Source organism: Tarenaya hassleriana, unplaced genomic scaffold, assembly GCF_000463585.1.
Source record: "Tarenaya hassleriana unplaced genomic scaffold, ASM46358v1 Cleome39, whole genome shotgun sequence".
Lineage (NCBI taxonomy): Eukaryota > Viridiplantae > Streptophyta > Magnoliopsida > Brassicales > Cleomaceae > Tarenaya > Tarenaya hassleriana.
Genome location: NW_010966822.1, coordinates 614,291 through 641,287, shown reverse-complemented (window position 1 = coordinate 641,287; position 26,997 = coordinate 614,291). Strand labels below are relative to the sequence as shown.

The 26,997-nt window shown below is 36.8% G+C and overlaps 3 protein-coding genes across 3 annotated transcripts; all 3 read left to right on the top strand.

The window, feature by feature from the left end:
* The first annotated feature begins 2,347 nt into the window (after positions 1–2,347).
* LOC104822944 (glycosyltransferase family 92 protein At1g27200-like) lies at positions 2,348–4,618 on the top strand. The gene has a single exon (XM_010554311.2). The coding sequence runs from the start codon at positions 2,606–2,608 to the stop codon at positions 4,421–4,423; it is 1,818 nt and encodes a 605-aa protein (XP_010552613.1). The 5' UTR covers positions 2,348–2,605; the 3' UTR covers positions 4,424–4,618.
* Positions 4,619–15,476: 10,858 nt separating this feature from the next.
* Positions 15,477–18,173, top strand: LOC104822943 (serine/threonine-protein phosphatase PP2A-2 catalytic subunit-like). Its single transcript, XM_010554310.1, has 6 exons — positions 15,477–15,999; positions 16,646–16,760; positions 16,962–17,070; positions 17,162–17,239; positions 17,342–17,533; positions 17,626–18,173. Exons 1-6 carry the CDS (start codon positions 15,747–15,749, stop codon positions 17,797–17,799), a joined length of 921 nt encoding a protein of 306 aa, XP_010552612.1. The 5' UTR covers positions 15,477–15,746; the 3' UTR covers positions 17,800–18,173.
* A 1,453-nt stretch (positions 18,174–19,626) lies between these two features.
* On the top strand, positions 19,627–23,259 carry LOC104822942 (hydroxyproline O-galactosyltransferase GALT4). Its single transcript, XM_010554309.2, is given in 8 exon segments — positions 19,627–20,736; positions 20,888–21,069; positions 21,072–21,134; positions 21,217–21,507; positions 21,621–21,749; positions 21,839–22,012; positions 22,159–22,266; positions 22,788–23,259. Coding segments are annotated over 8 exon segments (2,013 nt in total). The 5' UTR covers positions 19,627–19,886; the 3' UTR covers positions 23,004–23,259.
* The last annotated feature ends 3,738 nt before the right edge of the window (positions 23,260–26,997 follow it).

Below are 26,997 nucleotides of genomic sequence, written 5' to 3'. Positions count from 1 at the left end.
AATCTGCTCATAAAGAATTAGAAAATTACACTTCATGGTATATATATAATTATTTGACCCCTATACTTTTCTGTATTTGCATATTTGATAACACTAAATTAGTGGTCATAATCTTCACGTTAAAACAACAATTATATCATATATTGATTATGACATTAAAACCAAAATATAGTTGTTAGAGAATTTCTAACACATTTTCCGCCTCCGACCAAAGCTCCGCCTCGATTTTGTCGGACCAAGCGGCACGACAGCGGAGCGTACTGATCTTTAGGCAGGAGCTCGAAAGGCGAGATATAAGCGTGAGAGAGGATCTTGTTGTCGTAAATAACAAAGATATGGAGATCTAGAAGCCCCTTTGTCGCGTTAGGGTTTTTCTTTGGTTTCTTGTCGACCAAGAAACCGATGTCCCAATCTCCCGAAGTCCATCTGATGGAACCGGCGGTTCCCGGTGGTCGGAGAGAAACTCGGAGAGAGCTGTCGTGGATTTTAGGGGGAGGGTTAAAGGCTTGATCGATCGCGACGGCTGATAAAGAATATTACCGTAGCCATTGTCAGCAGTGCTGCTGCGAATTTCAGAGGTTTGAATTGAATCGTCATTAGGAAAATATTATCAACACGGGTAACCATTCCATTGTGTCAAGTTTTTTTTTTAAAAATTGTTTCGGGAATTTACAAACTTAAACATGCAAAGCCGTACATTAATAACCAAGCATAAACATTTGGCCACTCGCGAAAACAAATCTAAATCTAAATGGAGAGTTAACATAATTGTCAATTTAAATATTTCTTGTTTGGTTTTAGGTTTCCATATTATTGATGCAATAATTGTAGAACGATTGTTATTGTTATTATTGATGAATAAAAAAATCAAACAGATAACGCAGTATTCTAATTGTATAAAAATATATTGTATGATATAATTAAAAATGAAGTGAAATAGAAAAAAGACATAAAACCTAAGTGCCAAGATGGAATGTTTGCCTGTTTTATCATGTTCATAACAGGGCAGGCACCAAGACGTATAAGTGGAATGGGAGGCACATGCATGTTATATTTGCAGGCGTTTTAATAAAGAAAATAATTGGAGCGATGGAGGAAGAAAGGAACATTAATCCAGCGCATTTTACGTAATGTGCACGTCAACCCTCCATTGCCCTCTCGCCAATTGCCACTTTTGTCATGGCAACCCACGGGTGTTTGGTCCTTTTACTTGATTCAGATTTTTTGTGAAAAAAAATGAAATAAATGTCGACCAAATAAAAAGAAATAAAACCCCAAGTTTAAATGGCTTAACTTAAAGTTTTTTTCAATCGAGATTTGAGTTTTTATTGAAAAATGATAGTTTAAGTTTACATATTGTTTTAGGTTAAATTTTTTGGTTTAAAATAATTGACGTTTTGTTGTTTTCCATGTATTTTTTATACTTTTTCCACTGTTTCCCTTTATCAATATTAATATGGTCAAATGTATATAACAATTATTTACATTGTTATCAAAATAATTATACCCTAATAATTATTGATCTTCATTGATTCAATTGAAAAATAAAAAAGATTTTAGTTTTGAAAAGTGTATTTTGACAGTAGATAGAATATTAGATAGCTATATATTGGGAAAGATAATAACAAACTATCATTAATTAGAGAAAATTAATTCTGATTAAATAAGGATATTTTAGATATAATATTTATTTCCTTAATATTTGTGCATAATAACAAAACGTCATGTAAAATTAAAGGAGTATTTGTCTAGACTTTTTCGAACGAAAAGACGCAGATAAATATTCTTTTCCAAATGAAGATTTAAATTTCGATTGAAAAAAAAAATTGATTCATACTTTACCAATTGAGTCATCTAATATTCAATAAGAGTATAACTATGGAGGATATTGAATGATTGGAAATCGAGAAATGAACTAAAAACAGAAATTTCTGTCTTCCGTTGACCTGCATCAATGGAGTGATTCACGACATGATTTAGGGTGGAAAATGTTAGTAATGGCTATCTTAAAAACAAATGAGCTGCGCCAATAGGATGAATTCGAATAAGAATAAGCATATAAACTAACGCTTTGCGCATCACAACTGTTACAGACTCGCAGGCCTCCCCTTTCCAACCCCCCAACTATTAAAATAAAAATAAATAAAAAAAAGAAGAAGAAAATGACCAGAATGGTCCACAACATTCTTAGCGTCTTTGGACATTAGTCGCATAAATAATAAATTAACGCTAAACCCTTTTAATTAATTGATAAATCAAAGCGAGGAAATGATTTAGTAATCGGTGGCGACTCCGCAGCCGACGGCGACTTACATATATGTACATGTATACATAATAAAACGCGTCGTCTCATCTTCTCCGTGTCTTTTCCTCTCCTTGAAGTCAAATAATTCCATGCCTTTGTTGTTCCCATAAAAAATGGAAACATGAGGGAACTACAAAGAGAATAATTTCATTGAAGCTGAAAAGGAAAATCTTGGGGAAGAGGAGATACTGTTGTCGCCACCACCAGATCTCTTCTCTCCCACTGAAACCGTCGCCTCAAATCGAATTCAGAGTGCTGTTCTTCTATCTTCTTGTTCTTGTTCGAAGCCCAGACGAAGCGATGAGTGTTCATTTCTGGAGGATGGAAAGGGAGATGATGGAGTTGGAGTACGAGAACGGGAAAAAGAGGAAAGGTCGGAACAGACAAAGCTTACGCGCCCAGTTCTTGTCTGTAAGGTCCCTGATCTTGTGTTTCTGTTTCTTCGTCTTGTTGTTGTGCTTATCCTCCGACAGGATTCCTGGGCTGTCGGTCCGTCCGGATTCCCTGAGACCGGTTCTTAGGGTTCCGGCTCTGTCAGTCTTGTCATCCATGGAATCGATTCAGCGTTCGCTTCGCGGTAGGTTCCCTGCTCTGAGACTTGAGGATAGGGTTCAGTTCCCCGACCATCTGTTGCTGATTTTGTCGAGCAGAATCGGCAAGAGCGAAAACCTAGATTGTGTCTACTACGGTTTGAGCGATGATGGCGGTAACGATTTTAGGAAATTCAGAGGAAAGGGAGAGACTTTGGTCATGCCCGCGATTTCAGCTGATGACTACGATGAGATTAGATCCATTGTTCGTTGCCCGAATGCTCCTTCGAACTATTCAGCTGCAGTCGGTCTGCAATTTCATGGTGATGTGGTGAAGCAGAGTGGTAGTACTGACCGTAATGCGATGGTTCATAACTGGGACAATGTTGTATACGAGGCTGTAATAGACGGCAACACGGCTGTTGTCTTCGTCAAGGGACTGAATCTAAGGCCGCATAAGGAGTCCGACCCTTCTTATTTCAAATGCAGGTTTGGAATTGGGAATCATAAGGAGGATGAAGGGTTTGTGTTTGAGACACAAGCAGTTGCTGCTGCACAAGAAGTTGTCCGGTGCGTTTTGCCGCGGGGTATGATGAAAAACCTGGACAAGGCTCGTGGAATTCGAGTTAGCGTTGTTCAGACCGGGACCAGGGGAAGAATGGCCCGGCCTTTGCCTTCTGTGGCGAGAATTTATGCTTCAAACTCGAAAACGGAGAAGGCCGGGAGAAAGTACAAACTCTGTGTCTGTACAATGTTGTGGAACCAAGCTTCTTTCTTGCATGAGTGGATAATGTATCACTCCTGGCTCGGGGTTGAACGCTGGTTCATCTACGATAATAACAGCGATGACGGGATACAGGACGAGATTGACCGGCTCAACTCGGACAGCTACAACGTAAGCCGACATGTCTGGCCGTGGATCAAGACCCAAGAAGCCGGCTTTTCTCACTGTGCTCTGAGAGCGAAAGACGAATGCTCGTGGGTCGGATTCTTTGACGTTGATGAGTTCTTTTACTTCCCTTCTCACCACAAGTCGAGCATATCCAGTGAAAACGCGTTGAGGTCACTCGTCACGAGTTACTCGTCCCAGGGACTGGTTGGAGAGATAGAAACAGACTGTCACAGCTACGGGCCATCTGGTCTGACAACTCCCCAGCCGCAAGGTGTGACCGTTTCCTACACATGCCGGCTCGCCAGCCCGGAGAGGCACAAGTCTATAATCAGGCCCGATATGCTCACGAGCTCGCTTCTGAACGAGGTGCACCATTTCCAGCTGAAGGAAGGAATTGGGCATGTGAAATTACTCGAAAGCACGGCCATAGTGAACCATTACAAGTACCAGGCGTGGGAAACGTTCAAGGCCAAGTTCTACAGAAGAGTGGCTACATACGTTGTGGACTGGCAAGAGAACCAGAACCAAGGGTCCAAAGACAGAGCGCCTGGGCTCGGGACAGTGGCCGTAGAGCCACCAGACTGGAAACGGCGGTTCTGCGAGGTCTGGGACACTGGTCTGAAGGATTTGGTTATCTCTAACTTCGCCGATCAATTGACCGGTTACCTACCATGGCAACGGGATTACATTCAGTAGCTCACCCATGCGCCGTACGGCCATGTACACCGGAGAACACACATGTAGAAACTACAGAAATCTTTCATTCTTTGATACAGAGATTCTTTTCTTGTTTTTGGCGGTTTGGATAGATATGTCGGAGGTTAATGCAACACGTGTGTAAATTGCGTGAAATCGATTCTCTCTGTTAATGTCATCGTAATTTGGTTAAAATCCCAGAATCGATCAGTGTGAAACACGATCTCGATCGATCAAACTCCGGAATCTCCCATTCGCGAGTGCCGGCGGTTCGATCAGCGGATCCCGCGACTGAGTGAGGATGATGAAAACGACAAGATTCACTTCGGCAACCGTTCTTTAACTTGGGCTTTTGTTTATCGGAATCTTTGAAATTGGGCCTTTTATATAAGATCCAATATCCGGAAACGGAGGTCTGAGCTTGAAATTATGCGAATATGCGACCCGTAGTAATTTAAAAGTTATCGGTTCTTTGAAATTATTAGCATTCATAAACTACCAATAAAAGAATACTAAAAATAGCATCATATGATTAATTAATTAATTGTTTAAAGATTGATTGATTCAATAACGTGGCAAATTATGTGTGTGTATATGTATATATGCGTGTGAACAATAATATCCAAACTATGTGATGATACTTATATTTATTTGTAAAATAGTTTGTGCATGGGATATTATCAACAACATGTTTCCAGATATTTAATTATATGTATATGTTATATTAAGAATTGCTCTATAATGATAATAATTTGTAACGTTATTGGTTATAGATATAAATATACCGTCATAATTGTATGAATACTTTATGTGGAGAATATTATGTATGGTTTGTAATAGAACCCCACTTCACAGAATCACTTTTGACTTTAGGAAACAATTCCACGTTTTTCAATTTCAGAAGCAACCTTCTTTATATCCATTTATAAATTATAATCCTCCCCCTACAGAGATTATCGATCAACTCACAACAAAATCAACAAATTCCAAAAAAAAAAAATACAAATGAGAAAAAAGAAAAGATCTCTATCTCTTCCCCGAAAATCCATCGAGCTGTTACTCAGCATCGTGAGGCTACCGACTCTCTCCGTCACGGCCCCGCCGCCAACCGAAAAGTCGCCGGTAAAGTTTTCCGGCGAGGTTGAAGTCACCGTAGAACGTGAGATTTGTATAGAGAACGCGCAATACGGAGAAAGCTGGACGAAGAAGAAACCCTATCCGGAGCTGAGCGACGTGGACGAGAGAGCCTCCCGATTTATCACGAGGATACACGAGAGGAACATACATGGCTTATAACAATGGGGAGATGCTTTACACAAGCACATGCATGGTTATTATACGTTATGTAATATTTCATCATACATGCATATTTGTGATTCAAAATTCTTACACAGTTAATGGGAATAATTCTTTATTGTAATCTTGTTATTGTTTTTCATGCAAATACGTTTAAATACAAACCCCTCTATAACTTAAATTAATTAACCCAATAATTGGACCCGTGATCGAGAAGTGATAAAATCATTTTCAAGATCCTGAATTCGATTCTATTAATAGGGAGAGATGTAATTGGTGGATCAAAATGATCCATATACAAAGATCTATCCCGGATTTAGGATGGATGTAGTCAGGTCGAAGATCGGGGCAACCACTTATAAAAAAAACTTAGATTAATTAAGGATATGCTTTTTAATTACTTCGATTGGGCCTTCCTTGAAAAAATGCAGAGTTTGCGTTTGCGCAATCAAAACCCATCATCATTCGAATCTGATCCTTAACTTTATGGGCCAATGAAATAAATGACTCAACTCCCCCCCCCTCATTTTCTTTGGTTATACCCCCATTATAATTTTACAAATTCCCCCGCGAAGTTTTTATTTATTAGTTTTGTCAAAATAGCAAACATCAGAATCGTTATTACAAAATTTATATTTGTTTTCTCTGCGTATAACATAACAGATCTACGTACACGTTAGCTCCGAAAGGAATAGACAAAATAAATATGTGAGCATCTTCTTACCCGAATTTAAATTTAAGCGTGGAGAATGGTATTCACCCAGATGTCTTCCATATTTTGGGAGAGGTAGATGACTCAAATTCAAACTTTTCCCGTTATAATATAATATATATATATATATACATACACTTGTTTGTGTATATATTAGGGGTAATCGCAAAAAAAAACCCTATATTTTTTCCAAGTCAACGAAAAAACCCTGTACTTTTTTTTTATTACCAATTAAACTTTGTACATGGTGTGATTAATCCATAAAACTCCGTATTTTTTAAACATTCACCGAAAATTCCCTGCGAATGCCAACTCAAACAAAAATGATGATGTGACAATGACATGACATGAACACATCATCATAATTATGCCATATCATCATTTCAAACAAAATTTAAATTAAATTAAATATATACATACAAATTCACACATACATACATATATATATATATATATATATATATTAAATATAAAATTACTTATAACTAATAAAAAATATATGCATATCTACAATATATATATTATAAATTATATTATAAATAATATATATATATATGCATATTATTTTTTAATATATATTGTATATATATATATATTAGTTGTAATTATTTTTATTTTAATATGCATATTAGTTGTATTTATATATATGTTGCATGTATAACTAATATATATATATATACATATTATTTTTAATATGTATTTTAATATATATCATGTATGTATATAAAATTAATTATAATTACTTTTATTTTAATGTATATATATTAGTTATAATATACATATATATTGTAGTTATGTGTATATATATTTTATTAATTATAAATAATTTTATTTTTAATATATATATATGTGGAAATTTGTGTGTATATATATTAATTTAAATAAAGAAATTAATTTAAATTTTGTTTGAAATGATGATGTGACATAATTATGATGATGTGTTGATGTCATATCATTGCCACATAATCATTTTTGTTTGAGTTGACATCCGCAGGGGATTTTCGGTGAATATTTAAAAAGTACGGAGTTTTATGGATTAATCACACCAAGTGGAAATTTGTGTGTATATATATTAATTTAAATAAAGAAATTAATTTAAATTTTGTTTGAAATGATGATGTGACATAATTATGATGATGTGTTGATGTCATATCATTGCCACATAATCATTTTTGTTTGAGTTGACATCCGCAGGGGATTTTCGGTGAATATTTAAAAAGTACGGAGTTTTATGGATTAATCACACCAAGTACAGGATTTAATTGATAATAAAAAAAGTACAGAGTTTTTTCGTTGACCTGAAAAAAATACTGTTTTTTTGTCGATTAACCCTATATATTATAATTGATTATAACCGAAAATGGAGGCCGAGCTATGGTGAGGGCCCAATTGTGGTAAAATCTGATGAAGAATATTGGGCCGTCCATAAAGAATAACAAAAGACAAGCCCAATGGATGAATTCAAGGGACATGAAGAGGTTGTGGTTTACAAGAAAAATGCCCAATGGATGGAACGTTGTATTTCCAATTCCACGTTTACTCACCACATAGTATTTCTAAAAAAATTTATTTCAATTGGGTTTCTGAAAACATGAAAGAGAAACAGCAGTTGCGGATGGAAACAGAACCTATCATCATGCTTACCAAAACTATGGGCCGAATTAAGCCCACTACTTTATTTAGGGGAAACGGGCCGACAGCATAAACATGTAATAACTAGTAACCCTGCTAATATTCTCATAGATATTTAGAGATTGTTTTTTAGGTTCGATTTTTAGGTTTTAGAAAATTTATATCCATTTAGATTTTATGTTAGTTTCTGTTCGGTTATGTGTTTAGTTTTTAATGAAAAAAATGATTACTTTTTAAAAAAAATTACGGGTTATCGGTTATGTTTATATTCGATTTGTTTTTTTTTCGGTTATAAAATATCATAACTATTTGATTTTATATCAAATTCAAGTCGGTCACAGTTGCCTGTTATTCGATTTGGATCAATTCTATTTATGAATAACTGAATCGAATGTCCAAGACCGTGACGAAGAGAAAAAACGACAAGCAGTTCTATTTGAGGTTTTTGTCTTCTCGAGTCAACAGACATGCGTATTCTCTGGTTTTAAAACAAGAACAGTTTCTCGTTTTCATCTGTGAACGAGGCGTCCGAATACGCAATTACGCATCTTTTTCTTTTTTAAAGTTTTTTTTGGGGTAAAATCTCCTTTTTAAAGTTCGAAAACATAATTAATTACTTACAACCAGAATTTTATCTTTTTTATCTGGACCGAACCGAACCATATTTTGTATTTGATGTAACCATCTCTTATGAAAAGATTTTTTTTAAAAACCATATATTCTAGTCCCCGAGATTAAGGTTTCTTAACATTTAATAAAACAAAGGTTTTTTTGTTTCTATAAAATAATATGTTTTTTGGGTCTGTGGTATAACGATATAGTAGCTTAGATTATATTTGAATAATGGTAAAACGTGTCAAAATAATGGGGGAAAAAAGAAAAGAGAAAAAAAAAACATATATGTATGGTGTAGTACACAACAAAAATGGATTCTTAAAAGCTTATAAGATGAACCCAACAACAAAAAAGTAAGATTTGAACCAAAAAGCATAATGATTTTTTAACAAAGAAATATATTGGAGAGAATTGGCATAAGATTCATCTCCTATTATATATTGTGGGGACCTCCATATACATATATATATGTCGATGCATGAGCTCAAGCTTTATATATATATATATATATGTTAAATCACATTCGAATTTTCTTGGGGAGAGATAGATGCAAAGTAGTTTACACGTTCCATCGGATTTTATATATATATATATATATATATATATATATATCAAGATCCGATATAGATATGAATTTTCTATTTCATATTTGGTATATTTGGAGAAATCCGGTGGATAGATCAAGATTTTTTTAGAATACATGGACAACGACTGTGATTTTAAAGATATTATTCAATTTCAGAGTGAAAAGTTGTCTAAAGTATCAGTAATTAATGATAAACGTGGAATGTATAATGGCCTTATAAAGATAATAATTATAATACAAAGCTTTCTTTAGAAGCTTAATATCCAATTACGATATTCCAAATTATAATAAATACAACTGATTAAGATTTGGTGGCGAAATAAATTTTTTTTATTAAAATGCAAAACAGTTGAGTCGAGAAAATGAACAATGACGGCCGAATCATTGCATGGAATGTACGTATTTTACTTTATGATTTCATGCAAAGGCGGCCGAATCATTACATATCTTTTTAGGTTTTCTAAAAATGTGTATTTGTTAGACGACATAAACAAAAATAAAAGTACGGCCCTTCGGGGCCAGGTCAAGTGGCAGAAGGCAGGGGGGCAACTCCTTGAGGTGGGGGGATCGAATCGTCCTGCCGCTCCTTCTTCCATCTGACCTGCTCGCCTGTCAGCCTGTCATAACGGGCTGATTTACATCCCACGCGTGTGTCGCAGGCTCGTACGTCGTGGGCTTGGGGTTTGACCCGCAGGCGCCTAAGCCCAACTACGGCCCGAGCGTTAGGCGCGCCTGGTGGCCAGGTCCGGCGGACTGAGGTCCATGGGGACTGTTAGGCGCGGGTGGTGGCCAGTTCGTCTCCGTTTGTAAGGGTAGGTAGTCACGGGGTTCCCCAATGTTATCAAAAAAAAAAAAAAAAAAAAAAAAAAAAAAAATAAAAGTACGTTGTTATTGTGCACATATATATGTATGTATTTTGAAAGGTAATTCACTTAACAATAAAAATGTATCATTCTCTTTAAAATATATAATAATATTTTCGTATTACCAATTTGGAAAACAAAAGGAAATTACAAAATAAATTCCATATTTTTTCATCATTAAAAAGAAATGTTAATATACAGTTTGGTGAAAGTGCGTCGGATGATTCGTGTTAGCCATCAGTTGTTTTTGTTTATAACCAAAATAGTAATCATATATATATGTAAATGTTCCTCCATATTATAAGCAGTAATTATTTAAATGCCGTTTTTTAATGTTACTTCGTGTTGAAGCTCGTATTCACAAAAGCATAGGATTCTGTATAACCTTTTTTCCGCAAGGGAAAAATCACTTTGATATATCACTGAAAATTATGGCGCGTGTGTGTGATAATGAAATATATTCTAAGGAACCTGCTTTATCGATGCACCATCCATGGACAAAAATACCCGAATTTCGGATATCCGTCCCGATCCGAGGGTCAAGTATCCAAAAATCGGATCGGGTTTTAATATATTTTGCAATGCGAAATTCGTATTTAGGTTTAGATTCGTATTTTCAATTCCAATAAATACCCACTGACATTTGAATAGTAAAAATAATCGTTATATATATTATTTATTAAAAATCTACAAAAATATTTATCAATATCTAATTGTTTTTGTCTTTATATATAAAAAATATTATTTTATGATATAATTATTTTGGATGTAAAATATTTTTTAAGGATGCTATAACTTATTTATATATCATCTATGAATTTATGAAATTTAATCAAAACATATTCAAAATCTGTTGGATTCAATATTATCTCGCGGATAATATAATTCAAGTACTCAAAAATTTAAGTTCGATTTCAGATTTTAAAATTTAAAATTTATTGAGTTCATATTCGAGTACTCTAAAAATCCTGAGCACCGGACTCGTGACCACCTTTTTTTCTCATTGTTAATTTATAACATTGTGGTATGTATAAATCATGAGATATAAAGAGTGGTCCAAGTAATTCAGGCATAAAATCCTACCCTCTGAAAACAAAAGATTATTTTAGGCAATGCTTTAATTTAATTCACTGTACAGTCACAAATCAGAATCTTATGATGTGATTAGGCTTTATATTTTATAAATGTATGTATAAAAAATCTACGGAGGGTCTTCGCCAAATATAAATTATGGAGTGATATATATATATATATATAAATTTTAATAATTATATTTTTAATATATTTTAAAAATAGAGAAAACAATTTGTAGTATTTATATTTATATTTTAATAGAAGTATATTTAAAAATATTACGTAAAGGTTTTTGATGATTATATTTTATATTCCCACTTGTTTGTATTAAACTTATAAACTTAATTCTCTCACCGTAACCTTATATATTTATTTATCACACTCCCCATAAATTGTAAAGTAAAAAAATTATGTTCTATTTAGTCATCATAAAATTTTTATTTTTTAAGCACTTTCAATCCTAAAACTAACATAAGATAAAATTTTAATTTTTTTTATAATTTTTAGAAATAATGATACAAAGAAAAAGTTTAAATTCTTACCAGCCAAACAGAAAACTTCAAATCGTATCCGAACCTTCTCATATACTTAAAGCTTATATTATATTATATTATATATATATATATATATATATATATATTATTGGCCTTCGTAAAAATTCTATTCATGTCACGTTTCAGACCAGCTGTTTTTCATTCACTCACCTTCCTTTTTTTTCTGCTTTCAGTCTTATACAATATGGAATATTGTGTTTTATGGATATATGTCGGGTATATTTTACATTTATTTAAACAACACAAATACCAATGCCCGAAATTATTTTGTAATAATAATTTAACTTCACAGAACAATTTATATAAGATTCATCGGCCACATATGTCTCTAGACGTCCCAATTGTTCGAGAAAAGTGAACACTTATTAAACGCAATAAAAACCCTTCAACCTATAAAGAACATCGATCATCCGAAACTCATCAAAGTGATAACCTCCCTCCCTCCCTCTCTCTCTCTCTCTCTCTCTCTCTCTCTCTCTCTCTCTCTCTCTCTCTGTCTCTCTCTCTCTCTCGCTTAGCCTCACAATCGACAAAAAAAAGACCGTTTCTGATGTTTGTATCTGTCTTTACTTCGACCAACCCAAGAAAATAATCACAAAATTTCTTTTAAAAAAACCCGCAAGAGAGGATGAAAACAACGAGATTCGGCCGTTTTCTTCGTCTCCAAGTGTTGTTTCGGGCACTTGCAATAGGGTTCATATCTCTTTTGTTGATCGAAGCCTTTGTGTTGCGAAAAAGCGGCAAGAATGCGACGACCTCTAACGGCACTTACAATTCTGCAACGAGTGGGAAGGAAGGCGAAGGGCTCAAAGATGGATCAAAACTCCAAGTTCTTAACTTAGTAGCCAGCAAAAGAAAAGTTCCTCGTGGACCAGATCCCATACACAACAGGTTCTTTTCCAATCTCATGTGTATATATATATATATGTATGTATATGTAGTATGTATGTATGTATGTATATATACTTACGTGTGTGTGTGTGTGTATTTATGTGTTTGTGAAGGTTTCTTTCGTTAAGTTGTGTTTTTTTATGAAACCATGGACGATGCATGATAAATCGGATGTGTATACACCGATACATAATGATGAGCATGCGATGAGACGTACAAATTAATTACTGAGACTAAAACATATGAGGCAGAGGCTTTGAGAAAGCCTGTAGTGTTTAACTTTCATTCAGCCTTTGGTTAACAATATTGTTTCAAATCTGCTTAGTTTTTTTTAAAATTATTATAAATCTCTCTTTTGCTTTATTTTTAGCTTTAACCCTTTTATTACATTGGTCTCTTTTCCTTTCCTTCTCTTTCTCGTTATGGGGAAGCTATATATTTCTTATATATCGAAGGTATCAAGATTCTTTCTGTTGCTAAATCAAATTCTAATCATGTTACATAAGCAAAATATAAACGGTCGTTTAGTAGATTCTTTTGGAGTATTATAGATATATATTAGTTGTATAGTTTCTTAACACGATTTAAAATTTGTGTCTATATATATATATATGTTATTTGGCTGAATTAATAAGAATACACGATATTTCGCAAATTTTGTAACGGTATAAGAGTTTGATGTTAGGGTTTTTATTAACTTTCGACAAGTATATGGTGGTTGAAGACGAGAGTGAGGATGATGATATTGTCGATGATATGATAGTTACAAAAACCATATGGTTTTTAATCAACATATTAAAATTATAGATATATAAATACAAAGATTTCAAAACGCAAAGGAAAATGAAGTATCGGGTGTTCGTCATAAATGACACAGGAGAGCGGGGAACTCGCGACGACCACCGGGGCTTGCTTGAGTACACGTAACTAAAAGCATTGGGATGGAAGCTGAGGAAAGAACAGAGGGAGAGTTACGTCCACTTCCACGTCTTGTATGCTGAGTTTCTCTCTTCGTTTTGAATGATATTATATCTCGTTTTCATGCTGAAAACATTCGTCATCTTGCATTTCTATTCCTTTGTCATTATTATCCTAATATATACATATATATAACTTGGTGTGTATATATATACACAGAGACACACACACACAAATCTGATAATAATAAAAAGAAGAATCTCGGGAAAACAAGGAAAAAACCAAACGTCTGTCTTTTTGGGAAACTCTACTTTATATTTACATGTTCTTCCTTCTTTTCTCTTTGCATAAATTCTCTCTCTCTCTCTCTCTCTCTCTACGTACGTAGACAAAAAATGATAAAAGAATAGAATATTTTAAAGATTTCAAGAACATGCATGGAAACAAATTAATACATATATACAAGACGGCAACATTAACGGTTGCGAGTATAATATGGGTTTCTCTGTATAGAAAGCTTAATTACAATCTTTGAAAAGAACCATTTTGATAGTGTTTTTGAAACCAAATACAAATAGACTGAGCCCAAGAAGGAAAAAAAACATGGATATGTCTCTTGTTTGTATACGTATACACACACACACATACACACATGTGTATATATATATATATAATCTGTTGTATTATCTATATACACCAATATATATAGTGAAATGTTGAAAAGGAGTGGAGGGTCTCCTAAATAAAGGGGATAAATGAATTGCTTCCTGTGTTAGGCTTTTTTCCTAAAATTGATTCTTTGGTACTTTTGTGGGGTTAGCCCAACCACTACTCCTTCCTTTTCCACTCATTTGCCTGACCCTCCATCAATCGACAGTCGATAAACATATTTATTAATTCATCTTAAATTAATTAATATATATCACACTTATAAAAAGTTTATAGAAAGAAGCGAAAGCAGTTATATTAATCGTACACAAAAATATCAGTAAACCCTAAAAATTTATTATTCCCTTTCGATTACCAAGATCGATGGTAAACGTCGGGAAAACATCATTGTTACATTTCTTAATACTATAACGCATGCATGTTTGTATTTCCACATATATACACCCATATAAGAGGAAATATGGATTTGTTTCAATGTTGGTTCTAATCAAATTCATTGGACTGGAATATGGATTTGTTTAAATGTTTAAAACTTAAAAAATTTAAATAATTGGAGTAAGATCAAGCAGAGATATTTGCCAAAAAAATTGAAAAAAAACCAAAGAGACAAAACCTAACAAGCTTTTTGGCCTGTCATGTGTTTGCTTCCTGTCGTGGGGAATTAAAGTAACCGCGAAGACTAGTCTAAAGCTGGGAAGTTTCAAAACCATGGCGGCTCAAATTGCTCTACATATTTAAATTAAAATATACAATTAATAGAACCCAACTTATTATAAATTGTTTGTATAATGTATTTCGCATGCATATGGAGATTACGATCACATTTAGATGTGTGACAGAACAATCGTTTTGTGTTGAATTGACTAATTTATTTTTTATAAAGTGAAAACATTATGTATTTTCTTAATATAGTATCCCATTTCGAAATGAATTTGAATGTTATGAAGCTTTTATTCTAATGTGGGTCCATGATATTTCAAATATATAAGATTTTATTGGATCTAGTTGTGTTCCATAAAAGGGCCCATTAACGAAAGATCCATTAGGAATAGCCTTTGGCAAGTGGGCCTTGTGGGGCCCATTCATATGCTCGCAAGTGATAACTGAAAGACGGGGATGACGTGGACCTAAAAATCAAACGGACGTATAGGGAATGTTTGGGACACGTGTCACTTTCTACACAGAGTTTGACTCGGCGCGGCCAATTTGTTTTCCTTATCAACCTCTCGCTATTTTATTTTTTTCTTTTCTTTTGGGAAAATATCTTCCTGAAAAAATAAAAGAGATTTGTCTGATAAACATCGGTAAGCTCGCGTTCATGTGTGCGTGTTTTTTTCTGTTCGCGTTTCGGTGAAATTTCAGGAAGCTTTTGAGTGATGTTGGATAGAGCGAATCGAGAAAGGAAGGTGGGTAATCGTTATCCGGATCCGAGTCTGAGAGAACCCGGATCGTCTGTTTGGTAGATTCAAGAGGTGGAAGGCGAAGATCGGTGGCTGGGGATTCGGACAGGAAGATGCCGGCGACCGGAGATCTGGACCGTCAGATTGAGCAGCTGATGGAGTGTAAGCCGCTGTCGGAAGCGGAGGTAAAGACGCTTTGCGATCAGGCAAGGGCGATTCTCGTGGAGGAATGGAACGTTCAACCGGTGAAGTGCCCGGTCACCGTCTGCGGCGACATCCACGGCCAGTTCTACGATCTCCTCGAGCTTTTTCGGATCGGTGGCGCCGCGCCAGATACAAACTATCTTTTCATGGGCGACTATGTAGGTCTGTTTCGGGGCCTTACATTTCCCAGTTTTCATGCTTGATTTTGACTCTTAAATCGTTCATTTCACAGATCTGTTGGTTTGCGAGATTGGATCTGCTTTACCTTAATTTCTCGTATGTAGAGGTAGATTTACCCGGAATTGGAAAAATTTTCGTACAGGTCTTTCGATGGCTTCCATAGCTGATGGTAGATTGTTTTAGCTGCATCCTTTTGGGAATGCTTGCCCTATATCCTTGATTGTTATTGCTATTTCTTGTTTCTGGTTTATGGCAAACTTGCTCTGTTGTAATTATTACATAAATGACTTTGCCATTTCCGTCCTTTACGTTTGGAGTTTGGTTTTGTCTTTTGTTTTTGTTGCCGGATACCATTGCAATACCTAGGATTTGGATAATCTATTGGTGCTGTTTACCATAAGTAGAGTAGAGATGGAGTACCAGTGCCTTTAACTTTGAAGTAAGAACATTCAAGGATAATCACTACTGTGTGCTGATTTCTTTTTCAACTTCCTTGTCACCGGATCTGAGTTTCTATCATTTTTATTGACGCCTTCATGTGATTACGCAACGCCAGTTTGCTAGTTCTTTTTACGAGGCTTAAGTTGCTGAACTAGTCATTTGATATAGTTGCTATGTCTGTCCGCAGATCGCGGGTATTATTCTGTTGAGACAGTCACACTCTTGGTAGCCCTGAAAGTTCGGTACAGGGATAGAATTACGATTCTTAGAGGGAATCATGAGAGCCGGCAAATTACTCAAGTGTAAGAATCCTCTCGATAAACTCGTGTAATCATCTTCTGCCGAAAAGCTAGAGCTCTTTCTGTTTCCTGACTTTCGTTGCTCAGCAGCCCATATATGTCTCCCTACAGATTGAGTTTTGCTCCTTTTTCTTATGCTGTTTTCGTGCTAGTGAGTTGTCTAAGCTGAGATTGCTGATTCTTTTCTTTGCGTTGCCCTTTCAGGTATGGATTTTATGATGAATGCCTGAGGAAATATGGAAATGCAAACGTCTGGAAGTACTTCACCGACCTTTTTGACTACCTTCCTCTCACAGCTCTCATCGAGAGTCAGGTATACTAATGAGCTTATTCTCCATAACTGTGTCATTTATCTGGATACGATTTACTTACCTTTTAGACTGATCAAACCCTCTATTCCATAGGTTTTCTGTTTACATGGAGGACTATCACCGTCTCTAGACACACTTGACAACATCCGAGCCTTAGACCGTATTCAGGAGGTGAGTTCATTTTTCATTGTATCGAAACCGATTTCAAAACAGACCGACCAGCTTGCTCAACTCCAGAGATTTATGACAACATTCCCTTTATCACACCTCTAGGTTCCGCACGAAGGACCAATGTGCGATCTCCTGTGGTCAGACCCAGATGACCGTTGCGGTTGGGGAATATCCCCTCGTGGTGCTGGCTACACTTTTGGGCAGGATATCGCCACTCAGTTTAACCACACCAATGGACTCACTCTCATATCCCGGGCTCATCAGCTTGTCATGGAGGGATATAACTGGTGTCAGGTAAAAAAAATTGAGAGCAGCAGTCCATTGCCCTCCTCTCCATCCGTCTCAGTTCCTCGCTATTCCTAACGCTCTTACTTCCCCGTCTGCAGGAAAAGAACGTCGTGACTGTATTTAGTGCCCCGAACTATTGTTACCGGTGTGGGAACATGGCTGCAATCTTAGAGATAGGGGAGAACATGGATCAGAATTTCCTTCAATTCGACCCAGCCCCTCGTCAGATCGAGCCTGAAACCACACGCAAGACCCCTGATTATTTTTTGTAACCCCTTGATATATCCAATACCCGGTTCTTGTTCTTTGCCATTCTTGTTTGTATCCCTGTAGATGTCTCCGGAGATGGAGATCGTTTCGACACGTTGAGAGAAATTCGATCCAAGATGATGATCGGATTACTAAAGTGTGTTCGTGGGTCGGTCCGGTTGAAGCCGCAGTCTTTTTTTGTTTTTGTTTTGTTATTCCGATTTTCTGGTTAGATTAGCTTCTTTCCTCCCGTTTTGTTGTTCTGTCTATTCTCTTCTCTCTCTCCCTTGCCGGTTGTAAGATCCATGATTTTTGTGGGGTTCTCTCTTGTCGGAAGAGATTTGTGCTTCTTTACAACAATCTACTATATGAAATATTAACATGTTTTTTATATGAATTAGGATGTTTACATACATTCATTACATCATTCGATTATCTAGAAGTGCGTGTGTGTGTGTATATATATAATCGACATTCCATAGAGGTTGTATTAAGCAGAATCTAATACGAGATTCATGCATTGATGCTTAGATTGAGAGTTGGTTCCAATTCGGATGGGTCAAAGTGGTTGGGCTCTTCAACACTGTTTGTGTTTGTTTGCGTGTTCAAACTCAGTCAACGGACAAAAGGTGGGCCCATTCCAACAGCCATCTCTCCATGCATGCAGCCTCTTTATGTCTAAGTTCCAACATTTGGCGTAATCTTTGCCGTTTCACGTTTAAGAACACTTCACTTGCTTTGACTTTTTTTTAAAAATTTCTTCTTAAACTATATTAATAAAAATATATACGTTATTACTTTTTTTTTCTCTCTTAATTGAATTAGAGCACCGTGTCTAAAACAAAAACATATAGAAATTCCTTTTAAATATATATATTAATGATCATTAACTGCCTTAAATCTAATCATGCATGTTAGATATGAGTCTACATCACCATCCATTGCAATTGTAAACCTTTCTGGGTTATTTTTAATAAATCTCACCTTCGCACATGACATGCTCCAAGTTATAATTAAAGAGGGAGGTTACGTCACCATTAGTACTATAACAGAATGGTCATGTTGCATTTTTTTTTTTTGGCTTTAAACGGCTAATTGATTTGACGACTCCCCATTAAAAATTACTCTTACCATGTTACAATAACCATCAAGGTTTCAATTCTGGTGTAACAGTACAAACGAATATTTGATTGAAGAATACCATAATTTGTTGTCTTAATCAAAGAAAGAGGGCAGGCGACATGAAAGTGGGCCCATTTGTTTTAAAAAATTTTAAAACAAGATGAATATAATCTCATATATATATATATATATATATATATATATAACCAGAGCAAGCAAAGAGGTCCCAAGCCTCCAACGGTCACCGCCGACAACACCATGACTCTGTGGTCACTCATTCAAAACTTAAAAAAAAAACATATGTATGGATTTAAATATACTAATGTTTTTTTAAAAAAATGAACAAAATCATAGAAAGATTTGGAATGTGCGGTGTATGTATTCAACTACGTGGCCGTCTTCCTTCTCTAATGATTAAATCATATGCCATATATGTTTTGTGAATTTTTATATTGGACCAACAATGATAAAATCCAAACATCTCACCAATCATAACATTCTCAGTTTCAGTTATATACGCAATTAAACTTCGACGGTTTTTTTATATTTAATTTATTTTCGGATGTAAATATCTAACCATCACCAGGTAGCTTTGTGTTCAGTTCGTAATTTCAAATTTGTACACGTTATGACGCAATTTTTATATTTTATTCCAAGATAAAAAAAAATGGAATATGAACACGACGTCGTTTATATGCCGACTGTCCGTCCGTCGAGCGCCGGTTACCGACCTCGCGAAACGCAAGTACAGTTTTTTTCTCTGTGCAATTTTTTTTCTTCTCCTTCTGATTTCTTTATAAAGTTCGAGCAAAGAGCAGAATTTTGATAAAGCTTTAGCCTTTTGAATCATTTAATCTCTTATTCTCCCCGGTAATCGCATTCATGCTTCATCGAATTTTTATAGCTCGTCACTAAGCCCCTCACCCTCCAAATTGATTCTAGGGTTTGGTTCTGGAAAATACTTCGTTTTCTTCGCTTCTCTCGAGCAATGAAGAAGCCCAAACTCGACCATTATGTGTCACCGACTCGATTCGGGCTGGTCCAGTTCTTTGTGGCTGTTCTCTTGTTCTACTTCCTCTGCATGAGTCTTGAGATCCCACTCGTTTTCAGAACCGGGTCTGGGTCATCGTCTGCGATTGTCGAAGCATTGCCCAGACAGATCCTCGTTGACAGAGAAGCAAACTGGGCTGTCGAAGAACATCCACGTCGACCCTCGAAGGACCCGGACCGGATTCTGTTCCGGTCATCCGAGCGGCGAGCGCGGGAGTTCAAGACTGTGTCCGATATTTTCGTCAATGAGAGCATTTTCGACAGTGGCAGCGGATCCGCCGATGAATTCTCAATCTTCCACAAAACCGCAAAGCACGCGATTTCGGTGGGGAGGAGAATGTGGGATGAGCTCGATTCGGGTTTGATCAAGCTCCACGAGGCGAAAACCCCAACTAAAAACGGAACCGAGAAATGCCCTGATTCGATCACTGTATCCGGGTCGGAGTTCGTGAATCGGAGCCGGGTCATGGTTCTGCCGTGCGGATTGACCTTGGGCTCTCACATTACCGTCGTGGCTACGCCGCACTGGGCGCACGCCGAGCAAGACCCGAAGATTACGGTGGTGAAGGAAGGAGACGACTCGGTGATGGTAACCCAGTTCATGATGGAGTTGCAAGGTCTGAAGACGGTGGATGGTGAAGATCCGCCTCGGATCCTCCATTTCAACCCGAGGATTAAGGGTGATTGGAGTGGGAAACCAGTGATTGAGCAGAACACTTGTTACCGCATGCAATGGGGTACCGCTTTACGCTGCGATGGTCACGAATCTAATTCTGATGACGAAACCGGTATTCACTTCTCATTCAACAATTCTGGGTTTTGGTTATGATTGGTGGATATGTTCGGATCCTCCGACATTTGATTTGTTTATATGTATTTGTCCTGCCAAAGGTTCGTTTTTTAATCAGAAACTGATGATGAAAATGTAATTCTGTGAAGTTGATGGAGAGGTGAAATGTGAGACATGGATGAGAGAAGATAATGATGACAGGTCCGAGGAATCTAAGGCGTCATGGTGGTTGGGCAGACTGATAGGTCGGAGGAAGAAGATAACGCATGAATGGCCATACCCATTTTCAGAAGGAGAGCTCTTTGTTCTCACCCTTCGAGCAGGTCGACAGTTGGAATGGAAGGTTACCACGTCATTGTCAATGGAAGACACACCACGTCTTTCCCCTATAGAACCGTGAGGATATAATGAAGAAGCTTCTCCCCAGCATTCCAGAATCTGTTGACCAAGATTTAACATTTACCGATTATGGTTTCAGGGTTTTGTTCTTGAGGATGCCACTGGCTTAGCAATCAAGGGCGACGTTGATGTTCAATCCATATTTGCTGCCTCGTTGCCCTCTACCAACCCGAGTTTTGCTCCGCAAAAGCATCTTGAGATGCAAACCATATGGAAAGCTCCTCCATTACCCGAAGGACCCGTTGATCTGTTCATCGGTATTCTTTCTGCCGGCAACCATTTTGCAGAGAGAATGGCTGTGAGGAAATCCTGGATGCAACACAAGCTAATCAAGTCGTCAAAAGCTGTAGCACGGTTTTTTGTGGCACTGGTAGGGATGATCATGGAAAACAACTGGTACTTTGCAGGATTAGTCATTGATAAATGGCATATATTTATGTTCTTGGAATAATTTTGTGTCTCTCTCCTAAAATTCCGTGGTAGCATGCAAGAAAGGAAGTCAATGCGGAGCTAAAGAAAGAAGCCGAGTACTTTGGTGACATTGTTATAGTTCCCTACATGGATCATTACGACCTTGTTGTGCTCAAGACGGTTGCCATCTGCGAATATGGGGTAAGTAATGGACGAATTCTTTCATCTCTTTTGATAGGTTATTATTATTATTATTATTCATCTCTCTTGATTGATGTGGACCGTTGTAGGTTGGCACGGTGGCGGCAAAGTATATCATGAAATGTGATGATGATACATTCGTACGTTTGGATGCTGTCATCCAGGAGGCGAAAAAGGTTAAGGAAGGACAAAGTCTATATATTGGAAATGTTAATTTCTACCACAAACCTCTTCGTGCAGGGAAATGGGCTGTGACATATGAGGTATGCATTTTTCGCCGTATTCTCAATACCTGGCACTTAAGTAAAGCACTGGACTGGCTAGTTAATTATAACAGGAGATTGCTTCTTTGATGTTTTATAAAAGTCTACAACTTGCTTCAAGTGCATTTTCTTTAACTGTGAAACAGGAATGGCCAGAAGAGTATTATCCTCCATACGCAAATGGTCCCGGTTACATACTGTCATCTGATATCGCTCAGTTCATCGTCAACGAGTTTGAAGAGCAGAAGTTGCGAGTAAGTTGTCCAGTGCACACTTATAGTATATAATATCCAATCCAGGTTTTGGTTTTACATACTGTCATCTGAGGTTTTGGTTTTAGAAGGAACAGAATCAGAAGACCAGAAAGAATGAACTTTTCTTCTTTGAAATTAGATTCTGTTTCTCACCCAGTTCAGTACACCCTTAACCGAGAAAAATCATTACAGTGCAGGAAACGGTAGATCGAAATCTTAACCGTTTAGGTTCAAAACCCATCTCAGTTTTGGCATTTTTATTGTGATACCCATGGTGGTAGTAGCCAAAATACAAAGATCACGTAAAGTTCAGGTCTTTGCTATGAGGATGTGGAGAGATAGTCTGTTTGCACTCAATAGAAAGAAGAAGTCCTACTAAGATCTAGTGCTTTTACAAAATCAACTGTGTCCAATAGATTCAGCAATCATATCAGGGTAAACCCTTTTAGCTTAACCGGAGAAATCCAGGATCTTGCCATACTTGACTGACCCGGTTCAAGCTTTTTTCTTGAAATCTGCAGCTATTCAAGATGGAAGACGTGAGCATGGGAATGTGGGTAGAGAAGTTCAATGGCACGAGAGGAGGGTCAGTCACAGTGGTTCACAGCCTCAAGTTCTGCCAGTTTGGTTGCATCGAAGATTACTACACCGCCCATTACCAGTCCCCTCGGCAGATGCTTTGCATGTGGGATAAGCTGCAGCGGCTTGGTAAGCCTCATTGCTGCAACATGAGATGACATTTCTCATGAATTCGGCTGGAGGGATGAAGCATATGGGCAAGTTTTTGGAGCTAACTGTTAGATCTCTGTATATACAGAACGATACATACATGTGTATGTATCTATATATACAATGGATGTGGGAGAGGCTTTGACAAATCTACTGAAAAGTGAAAACTGTAGTTTTGGAGTGTAGAAAAAGCAGAAATCTTGCCTTGTTGGCCCCATGATGAAATCTATCCTCTATGCCTCTCTGAATGACTTCCCTTTTCTTCATGAGTTTTAATTTATAGTCAAAGAAGAATTTTCATAATGTATTTGTTCATACGAGTGATGATGAATGTCTCAAATGGCCGAAAACTGAATGGCTATGCTGGTTTACGTTATAGAGGAATAGTGTGCCGGAATGCCCAGTGAAAAACAACACGGTTTTCATGACCGCTGGAAGGAAACAGCAAGGTGTTTAATTTTTGGGCTTGTTGAAAACGGGTCTCCATAATTAACAGTATAGGAGGGCGAAGAAATATTTGCACGAAGGGTTGCATCAGCTTAAAGAAACCGAGGGAGCCGTTGTAAGCAAGAGCTGAAGAACACAACACAGTCACTTCATTTGTAGGTAATGGGTATGTTCCGGGGTTTTTTCTAAAATGCACTAGTTGGAGCACATTAATTTCAGGTGTACACCTGAAAAAAAGGGGCCTGAAAATTTTTCAGCTTGTACACCACTTTTCGATTGAAAAGTCGCAAATAACCCTGTATGCAAAAAGTCGAAATTACCCTTACTTTAAAAATAAAAAACAAAACGTGTTGAATTAAAAAACGACAGAATAAATGTGGGTTTCTCTCTCCTGGTGTTCTTCTTCTTCCCATGTATCGTCGTCGGTATTTCTCAGCAAAGGCAATCTTCCCGACTGGTTTCTCCGCCATTGTTCCCGACGAGAGTTGCGATCGACAGCTCCGGCATTCTTCCCGACAGCTCCGCCGACAGCTCCGGCATTCTCCCCCATTGGACTATTCCTGATCATGTAGCGGAGATGAAAGTGAACCCTCCTATTGTAAGAGAACGAGGTGTTGGTCGACCGACCATGAATCGAATCAAGAGTGCCGGAGAAAAAAGAGGAAAGAAAAGAAAATCGAGGGTGAATCCATATGATTCAGAGGAGCCACTGTCACAGAAGAGGAAGAAGAAAGACAAGGAAATCGTTTTGCAGTTAGAAGATGAAATGTAAAACCTGTCATGAATGTATATTTCATCTGTTAACTGTTATGACTTTTTGTAAACGACTTCATCGTAACTATGTTACGACTTTTTGTAAACGACTTCATCGTGACTATGTTACGACCATTTGAAAACCTATGCATCGTGACTATGTCCAATTTTAAAAAAAAATAACAAAAAAGCTTAATAAAAAAAGGCAAAATCGAAAAAAGGAACAAAAGTCTGACAACTGGTGGCCATTCGACAAAAAGCCATGTTTTGTCTTATTATCGCCCATAACCAACTTATTGCGACTCGATTATGACTTAATTACGACTTTGGATTTTCGGTCTAAATGTCAAAAATGTCGTTAAATTTGCCGGGTTTTCTGCAAGGAGTGATGAATACCGACTAAGTAAGTAGGAAAATTGACTTATAAGTCACATTTCAAAAACTTTTATACAATAATATAGGTTTGGATCAAAGTGTTCATATATGTTTAAGAAACATATAGGAACACTTTCAATCAAGTTGGTAATTTTTTTTTTCAAATCTTTCTTTTGTTAATTCGTACCTTTGAATCTATTTCTAATACTTATTTTCAAGGGTTTCATCATCACTCGACGTAAAACTCGTCAAATTTCACGAATTTTTACACGATTACGACCAATAAAAGTCGTAATTATGTCGTAATATAGTCGTGTTAGAGTCGTAACGTAGTTGCAATAACGTTGTAAATAGTTGGTTTTGGCCGATAATACGACAAATGCCGTCTTTTTTCAGCTTCAACTTCTTTCCCTGGACCCACCTGTCAGTAAAGTGACTTTTACTTGTTTTTTTGTTGACTTTTTTAATTTAACTTCAAATTCCACCCATTTTTTTATATGAATCATTATATGCATAAAAACTACTTTATTTTTGTCACTTTCAGCACACAACTACTTTATTTCGACTTATGAAACCCTGAACTAACACAATAATGCAAACCGCGTTCCAAACCACAACAACACCACAACCTGATTCAGAGGTTCAAAAACCACAACAAACAGCAAACCATGTTCCAAGTTCACAAACCACAACAAAAAAAAAAACCATGTTCAAATTACACATACCACAACAAACAACAAACAACATCGAATTTATAACTCAACATCTTTCTTCGTCTTCACCGTTCGGTTGACGATTGCAACCATTAAACTCATCTTCAATGACTGGTTCTTTTTCATGTGGAATATGTGTCTGAATTGCGATTGTTCCGTGAAATATTTCAGCTCCTCCTCAGTCATATGGTTATGTAGAAATTCCACTGCTTCTACCGTGAAAACATTTTGACGGTACCTTCACTGTTATCTTGTTCATATCGTCAAATTCATAATAGAATTCAACTTTGGGTATATCAACAATCTGCAACAAAATATTTACGTTCATCAAATATATAACAGAATTCGTAATTGAATTCACTACGATTACTTATTTATCACTTCCTATCAAACACCTTGCAACTTTTAAGTTACAATATGTCATTCTACATCGAATTTATTTGACATTACTACAATTACTTATCTGTCACTTCCTGATTACGACCTTGCAATTTTGAAGTTACAAACATACATCAATCCAAATCAAACTTTGAACGAAACCTTAATTCACTACAATTACTTATTTGTTATTTTGTATCACACAATTTGCAAATTTTATGTTACAATCGTCCAAAATTTTAACGATTCTTTGTTTCCCTCTCTAATGTTTCGGACTTTGTCTTCTTCAACCTAAGATCAACAAATGACAACCCAAACCTAATTCCTACACAAATTCAACTTCAAATCCAAACTCAAATTCAAAATTCTTACTTCTCTTTCACGGGAAGATTCTGAGCCTGTTGATGTCTCCCCCTCCGCCACCGACTGCGACTGCGTCTGGGTTCTTCCGACGGCCGACCTCGACCGTGTTGAAACAGCGGTTCCACTCGACGAAGCTCCTTGCATTCTCATCGTTTCAGAGGTAATCACACTTGAGTTTTCGATTTCGATTTCTCCCTCACCGATTTCACAACTCTCTCTCTCTCTCGGCGTTTTCTTTCTCTCTTTCGGCGGTTTCTCGATTTTTTTAAGTTCTGTGTAAATAACTGTAGTAAAAATGCCCCAATTTCCCTTTTTCTTCTGAATTTCTCTCTTTTTTTACTTTTTCACGGGATTTTAATTCCTACACGTGCGACTTCTCTCACACGGTTACGTATTCAAGGTTATTTGGTCTTTTCCATTTTCATTAAGGGCAAACCAGACTTTTGCTAAATCGTTATGTTTTTTAGGTGTACACCTGAAATTAATGTGATCCAAGTAGTGCATTTTAGAAAAAAACCCGTATGTTCCCGTGATCTTCTTTCTCCTAATCGAACTGGTCTTCCTCGCTTTTTTCGTCCCAAGTCCGGTGCTTTCTGCTGTGTTGGGATCTGCAGAGCAGGGCTGATGTTACAAGCATTGTTGGATTTTTTTATGCGGCTATGAGTAGTAGTGAGGTTGAGTAGAAGGGTTTTCCCTCCATTTTCGGTTGTTTTCTTCACTGGATTGTTGTGGTATCCGGTTTGAATGATCGCTCATAACATGTTCGACGGAATACCTATGAGAAAGCAGTTTGGGGCATGCAATTGAAAGACGTCTAATGTTTCTTTCAGGATTCGGTTCTCTTTTTCATGTTTTATGGAGTTCCGGGCTTGTCGTTATTGTGATGGAGGGATGAAGAAGCTGTCCCATTGCTCTTTTTTCTCCGACATGGGAACTCTTGTCGCCGCGTTGTCATCCAAGGGCTCTCATGTTT

Coding starts and splice junctions, on each gene's coding strand:
- LOC104822943 (XM_010554310.1), top strand. CDS start 15,747: ATGCCGGCGACCGGAGATCTGGACCGTCAGATTGAGCAGCTGATGGAG. Junction 17,071..17,161: donor CAGCTCTCATCGAGAGTCAG/GTATACTAATGA, acceptor TCTATTCCATAG/GTTTTCTGTTTACATGGAGG. Junction 17,240..17,341: donor CCTTAGACCGTATTCAGGAG/GTGAGTTCATTT, acceptor TCACACCTCTAG/GTTCCGCACGAAGGACCAAT.
- LOC104822944 (XM_010554311.2), top strand. CDS start 2,606: ATGAGTGTTCATTTCTGGAGGATGGAAAGGGAGATGATGGAGTTGGAG.